Source organism: Mugil cephalus, chromosome 19 (genome assembly GCF_022458985.1).
Source record: "Mugil cephalus isolate CIBA_MC_2020 chromosome 19, CIBA_Mcephalus_1.1, whole genome shotgun sequence".
In the NCBI taxonomy this organism is placed as follows: domain Eukaryota; kingdom Metazoa; phylum Chordata; class Actinopteri; order Mugiliformes; family Mugilidae; genus Mugil; species Mugil cephalus.
This window is the reverse complement of record NC_061788.1, coordinates 9,946,423-9,970,368: the sequence shown is the minus strand read 5'-3', so window position 1 is coordinate 9,970,368 and position 23,946 is coordinate 9,946,423. Positions and strand designations below refer to the sequence as shown.

General features: G+C 38.4%; 1 protein-coding gene across 5 annotated transcripts in view; it reads left to right on the top strand.

Annotated features, from left to right (window-relative positions):
• Nucleotides 1-636: 636 nt before the first annotated feature.
• znf618 (zinc finger protein 618) overlaps nt 637-23,946 on the top strand; it is a 32,982-nt gene continuing 9,672 nt past the window's right edge. For 2 of the 5 annotated variants that reach the window (XM_047569775.1, XM_047569773.1), the window contains exons 1-11: nt 637-1,257; nt 1,361-1,446; nt 10,247-10,568; nt 11,708-11,785; nt 12,029-12,073; nt 17,207-17,296; nt 20,244-20,324; nt 21,372-21,461; nt 21,857-21,946; nt 22,094-22,183; nt 23,730-23,807. In XM_047569775.1, coding sequence (XP_047425731.1) covers nt 10,274-10,568; nt 11,708-11,785; nt 12,029-12,073; nt 17,207-17,296; nt 20,244-20,324; nt 21,372-21,461; nt 21,857-21,946; nt 22,094-22,183; nt 23,730-23,807 — 937 coding nt within the window. In that variant the 5' untranslated portion in view covers nt 637-1,257; nt 1,361-1,446; nt 10,247-10,273. The remainder of the gene's footprint in view (nt 1,258-1,360; nt 1,447-10,246; nt 10,569-11,707; nt 11,786-12,028; nt 12,074-17,206; nt 17,297-20,243; nt 20,325-21,371; nt 21,462-21,856; nt 21,947-22,093; nt 22,184-23,729; nt 23,808-23,946) is intronic. The other 3 variants (XM_047569774.1, XM_047569777.1, XM_047569776.1) reach the window with 3 other exon arrangements.

The window sequence follows — 23,946 nt, the reverse complement described above, 5'->3', positions numbered from 1 at the left end:
GTTATGCAGCTGCGAAAGGAACAAATGTGATTGCATTTAATTTAGTCCTTGCACATTTATAGTTTTATAATGTAAATATTTATTTTTGATGTATATAATTCATCCATTAATACTGCAGGAGGCTATATGATCGGTGAATTAGCTATTTTAGAGGTTCTGAATGATTTCCCTTTGGGACTCTGAACAACTAAAGGCAGCTCACAGCTCACATCCTCCCCCTTTTGCTCTTCCATTACTGATAAATGAGTTCAGTGGAGAATGAAAGGTTTGAAGAGATGTCATAATGTGTGTTTAGTATTTATTGCAGACTGATGCTGATTTGCTCATGGAAACAACTTCTATATTGCATTTTATTTTCTATGGCAGATGTAATAACATTAAATGTGACATGTGATGTCGTCAGCATTGCTCTGGTGGGCATTATTCTATTGTCTCGACTAATTAACTTAAACCTCTAAGTCTTATTCTGAAAACACAGAACTTTTAACTAGACACAAAACTAAACTATTTCAAAAGAAAAGGAGATTGTTAATTCTCAGTGAGGTTTTGAAAACAAAATTTGTTGGCCAACCAAAACGTTGCGCCGAATAAATAATCTATTAACAAGACGTGGGATGGGCTGTAGCAAAGAAACTGACAGTGGTGGATTTAGCGAGTCTTCATCTAAACAGATGTTTTATTTTGGTTTAATTGCGCATTAGGAACAGTCCGAGAGCGTATTTGACACTTTTAAGAGCACTCACATCATGGGTGTCTTTTAATGTAATGGAAAGTGGAACATGTTTCTTATTAAATGGCAGTTTAAAACAGAAATAGTTCATCAGCCACGCAAACATAAACCTAAAGCCCCAGTTACACACTGTGCAGCTGTAAAAAGAGCCTCATTTTATAATGTTTCCATTCACATTACATTTTTTCCCCTCTGCGTAACATGCAGTCGTCTTTTCCCCGTGTTACTTCACAGTCGGCCAACGCATTTTTTCTGTCTTCTTCCCAGACTTTTTTCCTTTTTCTTTCCTTTTTTTTTCTTTTTTCTTTTTTTTTTTTCATGTGGGCTAATATACAGGCCGGCGCTGCAATTTCGGAATCTGCCCTTGTATATGGCGGACGAAAATTTCCACAGGAGGAACCGCAACACAAACCCCTCTGTGCAAGGCAGAAACCGAAGAGCTTTGCACGGACCTATTTAACCTCGACAAATTCATGCCTCATTACGCCATTGCGCTTTACTAAAATGTAACGTAGCGACTCGCGCAGGTTAGAAAACACCGTTGTGAATTTTTATTTATTTATTTATTATTTATTTATTTATTTTTTACCATTTGGAATTTCTCATAACTAATTCACATTTTTTTTTAAGGAAGCAGTTGTGCAGTCACCTCTGGTCGGGGAGGGAAGATTTCTGGAGCGCGAGTCTGCTTCGCATGAGCTGCATCGTTTTTGGAGGTATGTCAAACCGCCGTGTGTGTGTGGTTTTTTTTTTCTCATTTAGAAATCGTAAATTTTTAGAAATTTCTCTAGCGGATGTTAAGTTTCAGCCCTCTAAATAATTCACGAGCTGTCTGCGTCCGTCTCGTTGCACTAGAAACCAGGTGCAGGCTTTTGAAGCCATCTGAAATAGACCCTGATCTGTTGATGTTAAAAATTTTTTTTTTTTTTTTTTTGGGGGGAGACTAATTTTTTTTTTTTAAGCAATGAAGTTTCTTCTGTGGAGCTGCTGCCTAGTTAACAGTGCACCTAGTTTTGTTTTCGCGTAGACGCCTCCCCGGGTTTGAACACAGTTTATTCCGATAGAGCAAAGGGACCAGGCGTTAGTGGCAACATGAAGGACGATGAGGGGAGGAACAATCTGAAACACAAAAACCTCCTGCAGCCATGTTTTGTGAATTTTCCTGCAAATTTAAGGCAGAGCTCCGGAGTTTCTCTCCCCGTGACACGCATCGCACATCGACGGCCGCGCTACTTGGCAGTATTTGACGGCTTGTTGTTCATTGTACACGGAGGGGAAGGACCGCCGAAGTGTCGTCATGTCAAAAATCCATTTCGACTTTTATTTTTTGGGAAGATAGAGGATTTTAAATCTGGGTGCCGTTGGCGCCACCTGTAGGCTGTCATTCTGAGAAATTAGAAATTGTAAGCAGACTAGTTCTGAGGCTTGTTTGTTGAATTGTGCATCCAGTGCTTCTGTTATAAGCCTTTTGAGACAGATAATGGTCATTTCCACATGTTTATATGAAGTGAAAACGCAACAAGCATCTTCTAAAAGCTGCACAGTTTCTTCATCTGGGTTTGTTCACAGTGACTGTTCTGGTTTTGCATTATATTTACAAAGCGCTGTTTTAAAGAGCACTTGTCGTTTGAAGTCTCGTTAATGTCCCTTTTTGTTAAGGCATAAAGCGTCCAAAAATATATCCTCGATCTCTTCAATCAGTCGCGCAATTGAACCTTTTTCTTTGGCATGAATGCTTATTTGTTTTAAGTGTCTCGAAGTTATTATTTAGTTTCATTCATGGAAATTGGAAACCTGCAGGCGGAAAAAACTATCCAAAGTGAACTGAACAGCAGCGAAAGAAGAAAGACCATGTCAGCATAATTTGAGGGCAGGAAAAACAATCACAACCAGTGCCTTGACTGTTTATATTAATCCTGCAGACGCCAAACAGCTTCCCATCTTGCATGGCTTGCTTTTATTTTAATGTAAGGGGAAACTGCAGAGGCCATTTTCTTTTTTCTTTTCTTTTTTTTTTTGGCTTTTTTCTTTTTTTTTCTTTTTTTTGCTGGGGTTGACTAATTTTAATGCTGACCTTCAAATCTGCATTCACTCAGTTCAAAAGAGCTGGTGGAAATTGTGTGGCCCGTATGCAAAATCCGGGTGTAAATCCTGACCTTTTCTCGGAAAGTCTAATGAAAATGCAAGAGTTCGAGTTAAAGGAACAGAAATGAAGAGAGGCAAGCGGTGTCATGGGTGGAGATCGCCCTGTGAGTGATGGAAATATTTATGTGCAGAATATCTGAAGGACCAAGTAATAAGTTATAAAGCTCTCAGGAGTAGTGCTGCAGTGTTAACGAAAAAAAAAGAAAAAGAAAAAAGAAAGCACCTGATTTGGTTAATGGGGATTGTATTCTGGGAGTGTTCTCATTTTAAGTAAAGGAACAGGAATGCTGCTCTGTCTGTACTTTTAATGAACAAAAGCTTTGTTTCACTGGGGATATTTGGAGCGAATAGTTTGGATGGTGAGGTAAAACTTGTCCCCCCAGGCTCTGATAAACACAAGATGGTGAGGGATCATATCTCGGGCCTGTGGTTTACATGGTTTGAAACGCAGTTGCTCCTCTTATCGTCATTAACTTAGAACAGAGGGTTCACTTTACATTTAAAGGGTGAACAGTGCCGCTTAGTTCCTTTGATGTCGGGCCATTCCTTTTTTCTTTTTTTATTTAATGTGCAATTAAGGATTCATTTTAATGTGTCTGGAAAACGTGCATCCCTTTTAGACACGGTGAAACACCTTATGTTCCCTTGTTTTCTTAGTGGCATGTTGAAAACGTCTGAATATGGCTTCAGTTAAATTAGTCTCCGGGGAATGGCTTTTCAGGGCTTGGGAGTGCTGCATTAAAAAAAAAATTTCTGTGCATTCTGCACATATTTTTTCCTGCCTCCTCCTTTGTAAAAATGAACCTTATTGGTTTCATGAATAATGCATAGGGATGTTCAATTGCTGCAGCAATGAAAATTAGGCCTGTTTACGTGCAGTGGTTATATACACAGAAGCTGCCTTTTTTTTTTTTTTTTTTTTTCCTTGACCATTTCTGAAGGTAGAGCACAGCTTGAGTAGCTTTTCTGAAAACACAAATTTTCAGCAAAGCAAATCTCATTTCTTTGAGTGAAAAGGGGAGGGGTGAAGCTCCCGCGGGTTTAATGAATCCATAAATCACAATAGTGCCAGGTTTGCTGCGCCTGCGTCAGTGTGCAGTGTAATTTTGATTTTCATCAAAAATTTAATCTGCCAGCCTACAAGGGTTTAGCAGCAGTCCGGATGCAGCCCTGAATTTCTAATTTTAGGGGCCTGATCTTTCAGGATTTATTTTTTGTATAATTCAAGTCTGCTTTTCAATATCTCTTGTTATTAAATTTTAATTCGTGGCATTAACATATAGATTGAAAAGGTTTTTATGGGCTTTTTTGAGTGTATGCTGATGGAATTTTACTAGACGACACAGTTTCTTTTTCCAGAGCATCCCGCGTGTGTGTGTAAGAGGAGGGGAGAGAGGGGGGGGTTTATCCATTTCTCTGCATTATTGCTTTTTGAAATCATTGGTCATACACCATCTTGGAAGACATTTATTACAGAGGACAGGGAAATGTGCATTTGATTAAAGGAACACGGAAAGCAAAGCATTTAGTGTGAAACAGGTTTTTGGTCAACCCTCGCTCCTAGTCACTGACTCTACTCCGGATAATACACACATGCAGTCAAAGCGGTGATTGAAATGACCCCCTCCATCTCCCTTTTTAGCTGATTCCTATTTTTAAGCCCTCCAGGGTGGAAACATTTTCATGAGCCTTAAACAAATTTGTATTTTATATTTGGAATCTCCCCTCCAGCCTACTTAACATTCAGAGCATAGTGATTTTTGGCAAAGCAAGGTACAATTCAAATTGAGAAAATCTCTCCAGGTTAGAAGATTTATTTTTTTATTTATTTTTTTTTGCATTAACCCAGCACAGTGATTGATTTACTACATTATTGTGCAGAGGCAGATACAGTACTGCCCAAATATAGGCCAATTATTTTAAGTACCTCGACTAAGAGCTGAATTCTGTACAGTGGTATGTCCTAGAGATGTTTTCCTTGTATGCCTAACCTCCTTATTCTGTAGCCCTAGATAAATTTAGTGCGGCCATATAATATGTTGTGATTAATATGGACACGTTGACATTTTGAAACACAGCTGGGTCAAATCACAAAGTTAGTTTAATTAATTGACATAAATCACAATGCCGCATGTTCTTTTCTCTGCCACTAAAGCCATGTGCTTTTCATACACGCCTGATGTTCAAAAGACAGAAGAGGATTTCTTTCATCCACGTTTCTCGAGCACGTCTTGTTGTTTATCTCCCTTTTGGTTTAGTTGGTTTAGTTTGTGCTTCATTTTTAGGGAGCGTCAAGCGAATGTGCATCTGGTTTCGACTCTCCTCCTGCCATAATGCTGTAGGTTACACAGAAGCCTTAGACTACAAAAGAACATAAGGCCAGATGGCTAATTTTGCATTTTGACTTTAATGAGAGGGAAACAGTCCACAACAGGCATTCTTTTTTTTATTTTTTACATATCCATGGTATGCATTCAAATGCTGCAACAGGAAATGTTAATGGATAACTAAGGGACTGATCTGAGATACGTACATTTCCATGCCATTGTTAGTTAGATCACAGTTGACAAAAGTTTCAGTTGGTTACAGAACCAGGAGTCAGTTATTTTTTGTTTAAAGAAGCAATTAGATTGAGGGAATAGGCATTGCTTCCTTTACCCCATGGCAGGGTAAACGTAAATCAATCAGGAGCCAATCAATGTTGGCCAGTATCCTTTACAAAACAACATCATAAAATAGGTGAAGGAAAGACTTATCCAGCATTGATTTTACTGCTCAATTTGGTGCCTTTGTTCGTTATTGGTGTGCTTTGAGCAGTGCAAACATAATCGTCTTATTCTTTTTGTAGAAGAATGAGACGATTTGGTGAATCAGCAAGATAAAGTTGTTGGAATATATTGTGGACGGCGGTGAAAGAAGTGCACATCTACAGTGCTAAAAAGTAATATATTACGTTATTATGTTGTCAGTAGAAATACAGCAACGTGTGTGCAGCATTTTGACCAGTTAAATTGGACTTACAGACATTTGATTCCCTCAGTTGGTTCCAATCAAGGGACCAGACCCCTCCTAAAGGTCATCAATAAATTTTAAGGGTTGTGAGATGATTAATGGAACAGGAAAAAAAACAAAGTTCAGCCACACAAATCTGTTTCCAGTTCCTCTAATCTTTGTACTGTAATGGTTAATTTTGCCTCGTTGGGCCTCAAGGAGTTATTAAAACCATCTGAGAAGGGAAACGACTCTTAAATGTGGTGCAGGGTCGACAGAGGTGTATCGCTGCTTTATGTATGTACGCACTGCAGCTGCCCTCACAAAGTACTTACTGTGGCACGCAGTATGCATGCTGTATTTATACAAATTGGACATACTACCTCGCCACATTGTAGAATTGTGCTCTGAACTTTGATCCTTCAGCTCGTAAATGTCGCACTCGGTAGCACGTTAACATTAAAACGGTTAGTGATATATATTTCCTACCTCGGAGATAAAACAACTTGGCGATTGTGACGCATCTGCCTCTATGTGGAAGATTGCAGGTCAGAATAGCCAGAAAGGCGGCACGCTGACTTGCATGCCATAAAATGCAACCAGATGTAGTAGGACAGCCCGGGACTTTTAGCGTACACCATGTGACCTACTGTTTTGTGAAGATGCCAATAATTTTTCTGCTGTATTAAACAACGTAAGTCTTGGTCTCAAGACACAGTAGTTGGTTTGATTCATGAGTTTAAAACCAAATAGTAAGGAACACCTTAAAAATCTGCTGTATTGCAGTTGATTGTACTCCTCCTAACTGTTTTTGCATGCTTTGCATTGTAGATATAATTTTAAATGCCGTTTTTGCCTATCAACACGTTGCTGTATAATCCATAATGACAAAGTGAACATAGCAAATTTATTTAAAATCTAATTCTGACTTGGCAACATGTCAAGAGTAAGAGTTTACGGAAGAGCAGTGGCAGCCTTAAAACTCGTTCATAGCTCTTCAGTCTCAGATACAGACGCTTCATGTCACGGTTGTGAGCTTGCACAGACAAGTCACAAGATGTCAGACTATTGGATAAATATTTTTCTGACAACAAATTGCACTGATTTAAATACTTGTATGGAAATTTGTGGAGTTACCAACATAATACGTCATGATGCAGATTAGAATGTGGTATCATATGTCACCCTGCTGACCTACCGTGCTGTCTACACATGTTGGAAGGGTTTTTAACTGGCTTTTGACTTGGCCTTGCTGTCATTGGCAAACTGGTCTGTGACGCCATTTCTCTCTTCTGTCTTCTGACTTCTGTCTAGTCACCCCACCATACAATAAAGTCCTTGGTAGTCCATTCCAGTAGATCTCATTTCTGCTGAGGAAGTTCTGCACCACGTCCTCTGTCACACTGTTTGTCTTGAAAGCGTCGCGTCTCGAGGATAAACATGATGCTGTTGACCACAATGAAATGTATGAATACTTAGAAAGATTTGGGTTTTCAGTGGGGTTTGCAATAAAAAAAAAAATGGATCTATAACTGATCGATGGGTGTACTCGGGCAAAAATAGCTTTTTCTTTGCGATTTAATATTGACTCCACAGAGCAGTAAGGTTGAATTCACTGTATCTGTTAAATGTAATGGAATAAAATGTACTATAAGTTTGAAGACTGCTTTTAGAATCACTTAAAGGGAATTTAGTCCCATTGTGAGTAATCAGTGTATGTCCTTTTAGTGTTAATTATTTATGGTGATTAATGTGATCAACTCACTAAAGCTAAGATTCAGTATATTTATGCAGCCTTTATTTGGTTTGGATGGAATTGAAGCTGTGCGCACTGTTGAACGTACACGCAATATTCTTCATAAGAAAATCATTTCGTTACTTTTAAACGTTAAATTAACTAGTTAAAAATAAATGCAGTTTTGTTGCCCTTGTCAGTTCGGACTCTGTTGGTCTATAAAAGTGGAAAAAAGTTGCCTGTCAAAAATGGAGAAGTTGTCTAATGGCTAAACCCAAGTTACTGTGGTTCTGGAAATGTAGTGTTCATTTTGTCAAACCGACTCAAAGCCTGAACCTGTCGGCCGTTACGTACTTTCTTTTCATCCATGAATCAGATAATTGTTGAGTAGAACAAATTTAATCCGAGTTGAACTCACCAGCAACTTTAATAGTATGGTGCCATCTCATATTAGGTGTATTTTCAGCAGTTGATCTGTAACGAGCCTTTGTCGGGAACTTATGCAAAGCACTTAAAGCTACAATGCCAGCCATTTCAAGAATTTATTATTCCATATGACTGTCCACTCCCGAAGGTGGAAAATATAGGACAGACATTTTAATTTCTAATGTCGTCGAGACGTCATATTTGGCACTGCCGCAGAGGAGAGAGAGTTGTGTGCAAATTCCTGCTCATAAATTAGGTTTAAAATCGTGCTTTACACTCAGACGATCTTTGACTGTACTAATTCCAAAACGTACTTTTCAGTCTCATACGTCTCAGGTTTTACCCCGCGTTCAGGAATATTCCACATTTGCACTCTGACGCTACACAGGAGCAGCTCGTAAACTCATCAAACTGGTAGAGCTATACCTGCTGCTCCCCTTATGGAGACCCACATCTTTTATTATTTGATAAACAATACATTCTGGAAAAGTAATCGTATGTGATTGGTTGTTGTCGGCCTGAATGAGATCACAGAATGGACTTAGCTCCGTATGTCCTCGGTTGATAGGAGTCTTATTGCAGACAACAAGGGTCTGCAAGATCTGTCATGTCTCTAACCAAAGCTGCTTGTGAACTAGCGCGAGCCGCTTTTTTTTTTTTTTTTTATTTCTTTATGGTGGTCCAGTTTAATGTGTACTTATATTGAGTTATACTGCACCTGCCAAGCACACAACCTTGGACGGATTTCGATTGAAAAGACTTCAGCCGTTCAACATAAATACCAGTGGATGCGTTTTTTTTCCCCATATAAATAAAAAGTACTGGTAGCTGTTCATGGCACATTTGCTTGTGTGTTGATCATTATGCTGTTGAAAGGTCTTTTTTACTGGTTCAACTGTATACAGATCTGTTTTGATGCATCTTGCCACACTTGACATGATATAAGCCACCTTGAGCATTTGTTGTCTGAGTGATTGGAGCTGAAAAGCAACGGCAATTCATTAATCATTAATGCTGTTGTGTACCTTGATTGTGTACCATTTAATATCGTGTTGTGTTAGGGGTGTCCTTTGTCTGACCTCAACAAACTCTTTTTAAGTATTGTAGGAAACGTTTGCTTATATAAAGAACTATACATGTATACATGTCATCGGTTGCCTGTTAAAACATTAGACCCAAACCTACATCTGCAATGCCAGTTTCCCTCGTCTACAACATTTGTGTTTGCATGGTTAGGAGTTTCTGCACAGGTGTGCGCATTCTCCTGCCAAGTTTTATTTTCCCAGATCCTAACTTTTGCTTGTGAAGTGGGGTACAACTCTTTTAGGCCCGATTCAGACGTTCGTGGAACTTCTTTTTGCAGAGGAAGAGCAACAGTTCGACAGCAGAACAAGGAAGTATGTAGCTATATCTGTTGGTATCATGCAGCTATTTTTATCCAGGTGAATGGAAACTAATCTGATGATTAAGCAAAATGATTGTAACCGGGCAATTTGTAAATATGTTATGTGTTTGAGTGTTTCCAAATGTTTTGTCTCAAAATGATGTGGTTCACGGACCTGTTTTCTAAGCCTGCAGTCATCTGTAATATCCAAAGAAAGGTGTATTTGGGCTATGAAAAGGCTTGTTGATGCTGTATTGGTGCGCTATTATTAGAAGACCAATTTTCCTTCTTTCCATAATATCAGTCAGCCTGGCATAACTCTGTTTTGCTTGGTTGCATTTTGAGCACATTCTCCTGACAAGGCCTTTTATAGCCTTGTGCTGAAGTGGCAAGTTGTGTAATTTAGATATTTCTGAAATTGGAACATTTTTGTGCCGCAAAGAATTGTTGAATTTATACTTTTGAATGCCACTTAAAAACAGTTAACCCCCTCTGTCCTTTAAAATACACAATAACATACATCGAGTTTCTAAAAACTGCACTTGCACAGATATTCTACCTGTAGTGTCTCCTATACATGTTCAGCGCCCACAGCTTTTGGCAGCATTTAGAAACGGAGCTTTGGCCACGGTTTTGTTATTTTTAGAGTTACATGTTTGTCAAATGTATCTTTAGAGGCACTGCTGTACATGCAGCGCTGGCAGCGAGCTTTAACACTAATACTTTTACTTTCTAAATTGCTGATATATATTGGAGAACAAGTCACGCTGCAGTAAAGATCGTATATTCTGACGAGGCGTTGAAGTTTTTGTCTCTGTTTCTGTTCCTCATACAGAAGCAGAGGCTCAGAGGAGGTGGAGTCATGAGTGCACAAGAGGCGCCGAATCCTGGGAAGGAGCAGGCAGACGGTGGGAGTGCAGCCACAGACGCCTCAGCGGCCCAGAGTAGCAGTCCACCACCTGTGACTGTAAAGAAAGAGCCTGGCACCTCAGAGACGAGCAATGGGAAAGCCAGTGATGCCAACCCTGCTGAAATCTGTGTTGTTATTGGGGGGAACGATCGAGGAGCAGGCGGAGGTGGATCCCGTAGAGCGCAGACCGAGGGTATGTTTGCCCTTGGTACTCCTCCACCAACGAAGAGCACAGACTCATGCATAGGTGTGTGAATGTACACATGAACGTATATGCCTGAATTTGCTGACAGTAATGACGTTTGGCGTCTTTTGACCCTGACCTTGCCTCCCGACTGTTGAAAAACCGACCACGCAGCATTTAAAAGTGTCATTTAAAAAAAGAGTTCTGCAGCCGTGTGCGGATTTAGAAACTGATTACTGGAGATAACTCGCAAACATCGGCCAGCAGTTTTTACAGAACCTCTTTCTTCCTAAGAAAAGATCCCTATACCACGCAACTGCTGTTAAATTTTTTAAGATGTAATTTTCCAATCCTATGCACACAAATGAAAGATTCTTTGCACCTTCATGTATTGCGGTGGCAGCCGAAATGTCAGAGATAGACATCTCAAAACCTGAGTGAATCTACACGGCTCGTGACTGCGACATTAGAGGGGAAATGAGAAAATGTGTTTTGTAATTTTGGATGAGCTGGGACTTAAAAGATGTAGTTTTGTTTCTTTTCTTTTCTTTTCACATGATGATGGAGAGGATTATCGTTACTATAACACTGAAATAGTCTTCAGTGAAACTGCATATTGCTCGTTATGGCTAACCCAATAATTCAGTAAGTTGTAGCTTTTTGAATCTTGTAATGTTTGTAGTATTTATTACGATAATGGGTGAAAATCAGTTTTTAATGTAACTGATTTGTAACAGATGATAAAAGCTCCTTTCACAATAATCCAGTAGAGTACCACAAACAACGCCTTAAATTCTAGTGTGCGTTGCGTTCATTGTTCTGTTTTCTGTTTTTGCCTACATCTATCCAACATTTTGATGGTTCCCTTCTAGGAAAACCAAAAACAAAGAAACTGTTGTTGATGTGATCTGACCAGTTTAAATATACCTTTTTATTTGCTATGATGTCAGTCTCCCTTTATAGTGCCCAGAAAGAGAAAGAGTGAAATCTCAAGATGTCCGGTAGACACAAAACGAGAGAGTGTTGAAACTGTAGAACGAGAAGTACACAGCATTATGAAAACATTAACTAATCTTTCACCCTTATGGGAATTGTGGGATTAATAAGAAGATTAGATGGGACAGAAGATATATGGTTGTGTGTGTGTGTGTGTGTGTGTATTGTGGCTTTGGTTTTATGACTCATCTCGGCTTTTGTTTCAGGTTCCTATGTGTGCGGGGTATGTGGGAAGAAGTACAAGTATTACAACTGCTTTCAGACGCACGTCAGGGCACACAGAGGTAAGACGCTGTAGTTTGTGTAAATGTATTTGTTCTCTGCGAGGAACCACATAATAACCGACCGCTGCGTTGTTTTTCCTCCTAAATTTATTCACCATGAATCATGCATGTGCTGTTTTGGCCAGGAGTTGCATTTAATTCATTAATGTTTTAGTGAATTATTAGGGTGTGAGAGATCGCAGTTTTAGTTAAAAAAAAAAAAAAAAAAAAATGTTCTTCTTTTTTTTCTTTTCTCAACAACAGAATCAGAGAGCATGGTTGCAGATGGTCTGCCCCAGACACCCAACAGTGAGTACACTCATCTACTAAGAATCTCAACTTTATTAGCAGGCCGGCACGTTTACTCTTTACTTAGCGAACACGCTGTTAGATTAGACATTTTCCAGACAATTAGACATAAAATGTGTGGACAGAATGTTCTGATAATTATAATTTTACTGAATAAATGTGTTTGTTGTAAGAGAATTACATTTGAACTGCAGTAAACCTGAAACTACGAATACATTTAAATGCCGCCACAACCTGTATTTATCAGGCATCTGAACATCACGGCAAAAGTTTGATTAGGACTAAAAATACTCGTACCTCAGAGTAGTACTTGAGTTATTTATAAATCTACCTACACGCACTCTCGGCAACCATTACGTGAATGCGCATATTGCTTAAAGGCAGCGGTTCCGCCGTGGCAGAGAGAGAACAGTCATCTTTATCCAGACAGAACATGAGTTTCTTTTTTATTTTCTTTTTTTTTTTATGAGGAATCCAAACCCAGTGCAACCAAAAGGTCTGTGACAGTGTTAATAAGTAGGCCAGTGAGGCTGCTTGGCAAAGAAATTGCTACTAGATTAAATTCTTATGAGGGTAGAACATGCTGTAAAGCATTTTGGTTGATTCTGCATATTTAGATGTTATGCTTACTAACGGCTCGCATATCAATTTCAATATTATTCTTAAGTATAACTAGAAGCAGGAAATGTGGCCTCTAGAGCAGGCGATAACCTAGAAAATTATATTGATTAATATAAAGAGCGTTTGCTTACTAGCTCTGCATGTAAGGGTTTAAAATGGGTTCTGGACAGGACAATGAATACATGGCTTTATCATAACCTTGACTTAAATCCTGCTTTAAACACTAGACTCATAGTAGCAACATACTCTCGTTGCAAGTCTGGATTTTTTTGAAATTTGACAAAAACCAGGCCCATCAATGATGAACCCAGAGTTTCCACTTAGTCTACTTTATAAATGTCCCTACATTAAATGTGTTGAGTGTTAGCATAGATAGAAGTTTTAAATAGCAAAATGTGACACATGCTATAGCAGCGTGGAGGAGGTCCAGGGGTTGAAGAGACTATTTAAGGAGCATAGCTTGAACAAAATTTTCATAGTTCTGATTATATGTGTGTTGGGACCAAAAACAGCCACGGTTTATTAAATGGGTATTCATGGGTTTGGTGGGAGTGTGCAATAGGTGCAGATCCAGGGTGTATAGATATGATGTATTTAAATAATCAGAGGAATCTAGCAACTCTTGGAAGTCATCATCTTGGCGACTATTGTAAACGGAGGGCAGTAATTTGTTGTTCAATAGTAGTTATAGTTTCATAGTAATCGACAGAGGAATGTGCGCTTGCATGTACTTGTTTGTCAAATATTGCATCAGATGCTGTGTTGTAGCAGAAGTTAAACCAGGCTCAGTTTCTTTGCTGAATGAACCCATTGCTTTTGGTACCCCGTGCTACATTATGGCTATTTCATGGCTCGGTGTTGGTGTCTGTTTGCATAGCTCTCAGGCTATTCAGAGTGAAGGATTATGGGAATTCTACCAATGCAGAGGCTACAGAGCCGGGCTTGTGTACTGTTCTCCAACAACACAACAGAAGTTCTCTCCTTGCCAATGGTGGTTCACAAATTTGGATTATATTGTTGACTTGAACTGGAAACGGTGCAATGTCTAAATATTAACATTTAAAGGTTTAAATCAGCCCAAATGAAGTTTCGGCTTGAAGAAGGATCATAGACAAATCATTGGTGAGGATCTGTTAAACGGAGCTATGGAAATGGAAAAACTAAAGAATTGATTTTACTTTTTACATTAATTGGTGTAACCTCTTATTCGCTGAGACATGGGTTTGTATAACTCAACCATCTCAAAGTTTAACTGAAACACAATTAGGCCTAGGAATACACAGGAGGCAGGAATGAACCTTTTACACCATTATCAAAATAAAAAGGTTTTATTTACCAAGAGTATTTTAAACACAAGTTATTTTTAAAGTTGTGAGCCACTGTTCTACCTAAAAATGAAAATGCAAAATGTGCTTTGGCATTTGAATGTGAAATGACATAACTGTACTGCTAAAAAAAAAAAAAATGGAAATGCTATGTTGTAAATTCCCTGAAGTAACATCAGGATGAAGCCAGCCTTGTTTCCTGAGATCTGTTATAGACTAGTAAGCACTAGTAAGCAGGAAATAAACGAGTGTTACAACCCATAAGGATGGTTAGAGGGTGAGGGGAGGTAGCAATAAAAATAAACCCAGGATTAGGGAAGAAATAATGAGCAATAAATTAGTATAGAGTCAACCCTGTGGATGGTGACGCAGTTATATTATATATGTATAACTGAGAAAGAAAGAAAAATAAAACAACATTAAATATATATATATTTATTGTCGGCATTTGTCCACATAGTTAAACACCACAGGGTGTTTAACGTTATATGAGATTGGTGCAGTTATATCTTATTCTAGCTGTATCAATAAGTGTTTGAAGTTTTATCAGTTTTCTCAGAATGTAGTCTCACCTATGCTCAGAGCACTGATGTTATGTGAGCTTTAATTATAGTGACAAACACCAGGAATCCACTAATTTGTGGAAAATAGTTTTAATCATGTTAATTGGTGGGAAAAATATAATAAAACCGATGCTTTTGCAGCCTAGAGGTGTGATATGTGCAGTTACAGTTGGGCACCTGTATCATTGCTGTTAGAGAAACTTTTTGGTGTGAAAAGAGGAAAACATTTGTTTTAAATCAATGGTGTCAACTTTTTTTTGCCCTGTTATAGGTAACCTTTTGCTTTGTGAACGAAACGTTGAAGTCATAAAGACTGTTTCAGTCCTAAACAATTTAAATTCAGAACGGAATATTTTATTTCCTCGTGTTAGATATTTTGTTACTCCAGTAATTCAGCCGAGAATACAGCGAATTGAATTAACTGCATACCCTTAGAGAACGACTGGAGAATATTTAAAAGTTGTCACTCTGCTGCTAAATGATAAAACATTTGTCACATCAGTGTGTAGTGAGAAGCTTTTCTCTGAGGCTACCGCGAGTCAGGTAAGTTATTACGGAGAGAAGACAAAACCTGAACCAACTAGAGAATTGCGGTTAGAAATTGATTTTGTCGTACAGTTGCTCTGTGCCATGATTTTTATGCAACAGATTGCCTTCAGACAGGAATTGACTATAGCGTACCAAGAGGAACTCGAGATGTTCTTACTTGTCAGCTGCCACCTGGCTGCACAATGCTTCCCACGGCAACAAAATTAGCAAGATCAGAACAAGTAATCTGCATCCCTTATGTCCTTTCGCTTCGTTAGCCCTTTATAGATCTGGCAAGAACTGTCTGTGAAAGCTGAAATTAAATTCGAACCTATACAGTGTCTTACATTTCTGCATAACACTTCAGTCAAAACATCAGCGAGAACCCAATTAAACAAAAGAAACTAGAGTATATACTTGTGTATTTCTTTATTTAGGAAAATGAGACAATATTGCATATCTTTGAGGTGCACTTTATTTTACACTTTAGTTTCAAGGCCAGTTGAGAGTCCATCTGTTCAGTCAATGTAATGAGACTCGTGTATCACTCAGTGCCCTGTTTTGTTTAAACCATCTCTAAAGAGTTTGGAATCCACAATCAGAGAGATGGTGAACAAATGGAGGAGATTTAAGATGATTATTACCCTTCACAGAAGTAGTCAACAAACAAAGATCGCTTCAAAGCCAAGATGTGTTGCAGTCCAAAGGAACCTAGGGTAATTTCTAAGCAACTAAAGGTCTCTCTCCAATTGGCTACTGGTAATTTTGTGAATCCACAATCAAGAGAGCACTGAACACCCATGGGAGCTCTCTAGCTCGGGACGTTTCTGCCCTGCAGTTTGCTAAATATCATGTGAACAAGGCATGAGACTGTTGGGAAATTATTTTGTGGACAGATGAGATCAAAGTAGAATAGTTTGGTTTAATTGGGAGGCTCGTACCTGGAGAAGAACCATCACCGTATTCCCGTCCATGAAACATGTGGGTGGTAAAGTCCTTGTCTGGGCCTGTTTTACAGCTTCTAAGCCAGGACTGCTTGCCATCACTGATGGACCAATGAATTCTGAATTACACCACGGTATTCTAAAAGAAAATGGCAGGACGTATGTCCGTGAGCTGAATCTTAAGAGAAACTGGGGCATGCGGGAAGATGACGACCCCAAAGCACCCAAGTCGTTCTACAAAAGACCTGACCTTAATCCAATAGAAATTTTGTAGAAGGACCAAGAACGACTGATCAGCTAATACTGGCAATGTTTAGTTGATGTTACTGCTAAACAAGAGTTCACATACTTTTGTAACTCACAGATACTTTCAGAACTTGTGAAAACCCACTGCTGTTTGAATCATTATTGGGTATTTAATGCATACTGGTATTTAAACAGATTAAAATATTGTTTGCACAACTTGGGCCCTAGTAACGGTTCAAAATATTCATATATATATGTATATATTGATATGAGCCAAATAAAAATGCAAAGACATTTTCTCATTTCATTTTCAAGAATTTACATCCATCCATCCACATTTATTTGCATGCATATAGGTTTAGCTTTGTTTATTTCAGATATTAGACAAGGCTAAACCTATATTTTCTCTCACCTTTCCCTCAGGGATTCCTCCGCCTAATGTTATTTTCCCTTCCTTCATATCTGCATGCACGCAATCAAGTTGCACCCTGTGTACTTGAACTTACTTGTTTGTTCATTGACTCAGGTTTCTTCAAAATCAGAACTTTATGACACCATGTAAGACTTCTCTGCAAATTAAGTGTGAAAGGCAACTGCAACACCTTGAGGTTCAAAGAGTTCAGCTGCTCTCAGAAGTTACTAAACTGCTGTGTGACGGAGTTCAGTTGGTTAAAATGTATACGCTGTACCATGTTCAAAGTTCATTTCAAGCCTCATCCCATCCCTCATTCTCACTGAACTGTGCAAACACATGTTGGTTATTTTTATGACATTACAATGTACCAAGATTTCACTTTCATTGTTATTGCCATCTGCAAAAATACTGGTTGTCAGTGGCAATGACATCCACTTTGTGTCTGCCTGTTAGTCGCATACATACTATGTTGGTCTCTTTTCTTTCTGCAGGCAACTTCCGTTACTCCTGTGACATTTGTGGCAAGAAGTATAAATACTACAGTTGCTTCCAGGAGCACCGTGACCTGCATGCAGTTGACGGTAACTAGGTGTTTTTATACAGTTTACTTGACAGCTTAATTATTCTTTGAAACTCCAACTCGAGCACTTGAAAGCCTTTCATTGGATGTCCTATTTCATAGTGTCTTCTCCCTTCAGAAACTCTGCTTCTTGCTGCAGCCTAATCTGAGTAAAATGGTATAGAGGAGTAGCTCCATGTAAAGAGGAGCCTTTTTTTCCCCGGACAAAATACAAAAATAATGTTGTGTGTCTTGTCTCTTTAGGTATAGTGCATTTGATACAGACTGGTGCACTTTATGCTTATTCTGTCCCTTAGGCCCTCCTTGGGAAACCTTTTTCCATTTGGTGATCATTTTGGCTGTGTTACGGCTTGTGGCTTGATTTTCTGCAGGAAATATATGAAGGTATATTTGTTTCTTTATTGTTCAATCAAAAAATACTTCACTTCAATCAAAGAAAACATTTTCAATCAAAAAAAACTTCACTTCAATCAAAATAAACATTTTCAATCAAAGAAAAAAGGTGTTTGAATGCAAAAATAAATTTGAGATGCCAAAAAAAAACATTTGAACACTTTTTTTCTTTGAAGAGATTTTTTTTTTTTTTTTTTTTTAATAATGTTTTTTCATTGAAGCAATCTTTTTCGTGTTTGGGCCTTGTTGTCGGTAGGACATTTGTGTCTTTATCATTCAATCCCAAGAAATTTAACTTTAGTCAAAAAAAATAATATTTCCAACCAAAACATCATTCACTTCAATCAAAAAATATATTTTCAATCAAAGAAAAAAGTGTTTGAATGCAAAAATAAAATTGAGACCCAAAAAAATTCATTTGATTGAAGTAATATTTTTTGGGCTTGAACGATAAAGGCACAAACATCCTACCAACAATATGGCCCAAACACGAAAAAGATTGCTTCAGTCAAAAAAATTATTTCCAATCAAATAATAACTCCATTCAATCAAAAAAACAACATTTTCAATTAAAGCTAAAAAGTGTTTAAACATTTTTTTTGGGGGGTCTCAAATTTATTTTTGCATTCAAACACATTTTTTCTTTGATTGAAAAGGTTTATTTTGATTGAAAATGTTTTCTTTGATCGAAGTGAAGTGTTTTTTTGATTGAACAATAAAGAAACAAAGAATAAAGAAACAAATCTGCCTTCATAGAAATCTTTTTTTTTTTTTAGTTAAATTTTTGAAAACCCTTGTATTTTACACTCACATGTCATCTATACTCTAGTGATGCATTCTTCACTCTGGACACCTTTGTTGCAAATGTGCATATGCAGAAAACAGCCAGAAAAGCCTTCTACATCAATATTTTTGTGCTTTTCTTTTCATAAATCTCTTGCATAACTTGAAACCTGCTCAAAACTAATAAACATTTCAATCATTTTCAGGATTTTAACCACTTAAATAAACAAAAAAAAACACAAAAACTGAATTATTGTCCATAGAATAAGCAGTACAGGGTTGGGATTTGGTGATTGGAATCTTGGAAACGTCCAAAATTAGGAATAAAATTAATTTGATAGCATTAGCATTTGTACTATGTAGGGTGAGATACTCCCTCTGGACACCTCTCTGACCTTTTTAATCGCACTGCCATTACAGTATAAAGCCATGCATTCTTTAGTGTTTTACATTTCATTTAGAAGAAAATAGTGATATTTGACATTTTTAGTGTATTTGATCAGATTCAACCATTTTCCCATTGTAGGCCAATGGCAAATCTTTTGGTCCCTGGCATCATGCCGGTGGGTGCCATGTAGCGCAGCATCTTGGCATCAGGGTCAGAGACACTTTCAGAAGTGAAGGACTCCAGTGAGCCTTCCATGTCAGACTCCCCCTCGAAGCCTGTGTCTTCTCCAGATGAGTCCTGCAGCTCGCTGGCAGGGTGCACGACCATTTCTAAAGCCTCTTCTGGGCTCAAATACTTCTTCATTTATGCTCCTTCCTTTTCACTCCAGGTTTTTGTCCTGCTTTGCTCACTAATGAAATGTCCCCCAGCCAAGCTGCATGTTTATCTTTGACTGTGAATGCAGATAGGTACATAGACACACACAACACTTGTTTTTGTTTTTGAGTACAGGAAAGGCAGGAGCTCATAATTTTACTCAAGCCCCTCTTCAAAGACTCATGAAAAACCTCCCTCAAAAGAAGACGCCGTTTTATCAACCATGAAATGATCAGTTCATGCTACAGATTCACACACACCGTCTCTCTTGCACATACCCACATATGCACATACACAACCCCACACACACACACTTGAGGCCCCCTGGTTGTCACATGGCTCCGTAATCTAAATGGCAAATTTACAAGAATTTCATGCATTGGCCTACAATGGAAAAAGTGGTTGAATCTGATCAAATACAGTGAAAATGTTGAATATCACTGTTTTCTTCTGAATGAAATGTAAAACAGTAAAGAATGCATGGTGTTATACTGTGCTGGCAGTGCGATTAAAAAAACGTGGTCTGAATGGAAGCCTATGAGTCATACTTGGCCACGAAGGTATCCAGAGGCACTGCATAAAAAATACTAATGCTGTATCAGTTTTATTGCTAATCTTTGACACATCCAAGACAATAATCACCACCAAAGCCACATCCCCCTTCTGTTTTAAAGAAAAAATAATCCATAATGAAATATTTTGAATGATTACACAGGCATTTAAAGGGTTAAAATCTGAAAAAAATATTGACTGAACTTTAATTTGTTAGTTTTGAACAAGTTGTTGTTTAAGAGATTTATGAATGATTTATGAATAAAAGCAGAAAAAAATGTATGAGGATATTTATGTTCCTTTGTGTGTGTACTTTTTTTTCCCCCACCAAAGAGGCTTGAGGGTAATAAATTTGAGGAGGGCATAAAGGCTAAAGTGCATGGTATTTTACTTTTTTCTTTTTCCATTTTGATCCTGTTTATGTAACTCTTTATTGCCCATATCCTCTCTCTCTCAGATCCATATGAACAGGTGGTGTTACCTGTGGACGGCCTTAAAGAAGAGGAGCCAGTTGAACCCTATCAGAAAATTGGACCAAGTAAGACTGTTTGATGTATTTTGTTTAACAGAGGGGTGTAACGGTACACTAAATCAACGGTTCAAGTATATTTTATGGAGCGGAGGATAAATTAGAATTGCATAAATTATGGTACCATAATAAAAAAAATCTTATTGTCGCCATAAAAAGAGACTTTGGTCTGTTTACTCAAGTATAATATAAACTAGATAAGATAAAAGCGTAATATTCATAGTTAACTTTTCAGTTAACGTTTAGAAACGCAAAGTTTATTAACGTTTATCAAGCAAAGCTCTTTTAATTTAAAAAAAAAAAAAAAAAAACTTTCTTTGAATTGTTAGGGGGACAAAGTGCAGAGTCTTTATGCTCAACCGACCAGTCGATTTAACGGTGTGGGCAAATCAGTTAACTTATCAAACATGTGAGAGCTCTGTTTTCGGCCCGGCTGTTAATGATAACTGACTGATGACTGTACGCTGAGGCTGATGGACAAGAACTGGTGCGTTGCCAAAACATTTCGGTTTGCGCTCTAGAGGTTTTGTTTCGGAAGTGCAAGTATTTTGACATGAATAGACATCCGACGGTTATTATTTGGATCACAGGGCGTAATGAACCGAACCACGCGTAGAATACTGAACCGCTGAGGACGAACGCGTGTACCGTTACACCCCTCGTCTAAAAGGTTAGAAAAAATATAACGTAGCAGAGCGAGATTAGATGGAGTATCCTCCGTTTGTGGCTGTGCTTTGGCTTTTTGTGTTACCCTGCAGAAGAAATAAAATTAGATTGGGATAATTATGATGCTGTCACCCAATATTTACAAAATCCTTTGATGTCATTTGTTCTGTGTTGCAATTAAATTCGTTTTTAGAAACACAACTTTACACATTTAGCTCGCTTTGAAACTCACATTGCAGCGACTACACCTGTATGGAACACATTTTGTAATGAAAGGGCTTAAGCCATGGCGATAATCCACGTTGATTAAAAAAAAAAACACTTAAGCATATGAGCTACAGCTACACTGGAAAGGTTTCAGTACATAAGTCCAAAAGTCCTCTTTCGCAGGGGACAAAGCTCTCGCCCACCTCAGCAGAGACCGCAGGTTCAACCGATGGCAACGCGTGTCCCTTCAAACACAATTGGCAGTGTTCGCAGGTGGGAAACCTGCACTTGTCACCGCACTAATGACTCCAGTTGATTGGTGGGATAGTGTGAACATCCACTCACTATGCAGGGAAACCATTGTGTTTCTTTGTTTTCTAATAGTGAGGTACAGCTAAGTGTAAAAGATTGTTCAGTTGGGAAAACATACCATGAGAATCACCAGCTCCTTCTTCTGCACTCTATTGAGACCTCTTGTCTCCCGCTTCTCCCCCAGTAAGACATGATTAACAAAACAACTCTGTCCCTCTTTTTTTAACTGAAGACAACTAATCCAAACAAATTGATCTTAGCTGACATGACACTTATTTTGTCACTAACATAGATGTTGATGAAAACTAAGATTTGTTTATGTGTTTTTTTTTTTTTGTTTTTTTTTTTGTCTCCAGAAACCGGAAGCTATGTTTGTGAGTTCTGCGGGAAGCAGTACAAGTACTTCAACCCGTACCAGGAGCACGTCGCGCTTCACACACCAATGGGTAAGTCTGTCTGCTCACTGCGCTACGTGAACTGAACATTCCCAAGCTTTTCAGTTCCGAATAATGGAGTCTTAGTCATTTTAACAAGCCTCTTAACAGTGTTTTAACAGTGTATGCACTTGACTCCAAGAATCTCTTTTGATGCAGGCTCATTTGATTTGAAGTCATCACGGGTACAAGAATGCGGAAGCATGGACATCGGTAAATTTGGCCACAGCCAAACCAGTAAAATAAAAAGTAAGCATAACTTTATTCTCTTGCATCTTGTTGAGTGTTGTATACTGCCACGCAAAATATCCAGGCTTATTTATTACACTCATAGACATGTAGTTGTGACATTGTTTCTTATGGTGGGTGAAATTTGATCCGTATTCTGTAGCTGGATAGAATTACTCTATACTTTTTACTCAGAGCTGTGGACAGTATAATATTTACAGATCGTATACACAGATGAGCCAAAACATTATTAAATCGCACACAATGGATGAACTTTGTCTCCTAACAGACACACATATTAAAGTCGAGGATACATTTGTCAGTTGTAGTTAAGGTGTTTGACTTTATTTGACAAGGCTGAAATATTTATGACCCGAATACCGGGCTGGAGTCTCTCTAAAACATCAAGGAAAGAGCAAGGCCGATCCACGATGGCTCCGATTCACAACTTCCTTAGAAGACTGTTGCTAACATATCGGTGCCAGATACCACAAGGCACCTTCAACTTTGCTAGTTGAACACAAAGATTCAAAAGAATATTAGACAAGGGTGGTAATAATGTTGTCAGCTCGCCACTGGCCTTTTTTTTTTTTTTTTTTTTTTTTTAAACATATTCCTTTCAGCAATGCACAACCTGTATATTTTATAAATGGTTTCGCCCATCATGTCAGCCTGACAATTTCTGTTCCGTTGTCAGGAAGTACTGACAAAATTGAGCCAAAATTGATGTTGATAAAGCAGGAAAACAACACAGTGTTCACACACGGGCAAAAAAAAAAAAAAAAAAAAAAACGCCTGAGCTGCTGAATGTCTCTTTTAAAATGTCAGTGTCTGTCGCCCACATGGCTAAACAGAAGTGTTTACCGTGGTCTCGACATGGTTGGATTTCGGGGCCGAGCGTAGATCATCAAAATAATATCGCAGCCCTGTTGCAAGGGTGTGGCGGAAAATGCATACAAGCACACAAGCGCACAAGCATACCTCACTGTAGCTGCCTCATCAAAGGACAGAGGAGATGTGCTAACCTCGCTTGAAACTATTAACCTTTAGGAATGTAATATAGATAAGCAAACGGAAGAGAGTAGAAATTTATTTCATACTTTACAGAATGATTCATGAGGTTATACTTAAACCAAGTAAAATTAAATATACATAACACCACATAAAAAGTGCATTGTCAACATAGGCGGTTTTTGCCTTCCTGTCAAAATGCATTGATTTTTGGCACTGCGTTTCATGGTTGATACACACCCATCTTCCTGCTAAGAAGCACTCTGCCATTCAGAACTATTTAAAGCATGGCACACGCTCACATCTTAGAAGTGGGTCAAAAAGATGGAATGAAGGGGAGGACTTAAACCCATATTTAAATGTAATATGAACATTTGGAGCCTTTTTCAAGGCTGTTAGTGTGATTGATTTGCATGCTGCAAACTAAAATTAAGTATAAAGCGTGTTTAACTTTGCTTCATCTTAACAGATGAGGCATTATACCGAGTGAAAGTATAATCAGAGTTATCTCGCATGGGCATGTCACTCATTGTTTCTCCTGTGTTTTCTCTTGCAGACAGCCCGTTCAGGCGGAAACTGGAAAGCGCGATTCAGTCTAGTCTGGTTGACACAAACAGTTCGCAGAACTCAAGTGGTGAGCGCCGAGTCGCTTTTTTTTTTTCCTTCTTTGTTCTGTGGATATGTGTGTTTTTGCGTGGAAATGTATTTCTGCTCAAACGGTATAAAATAAAAAAAGGAAAAGTAAAAGTTGTGCTGCAAACCACGTAAATGTG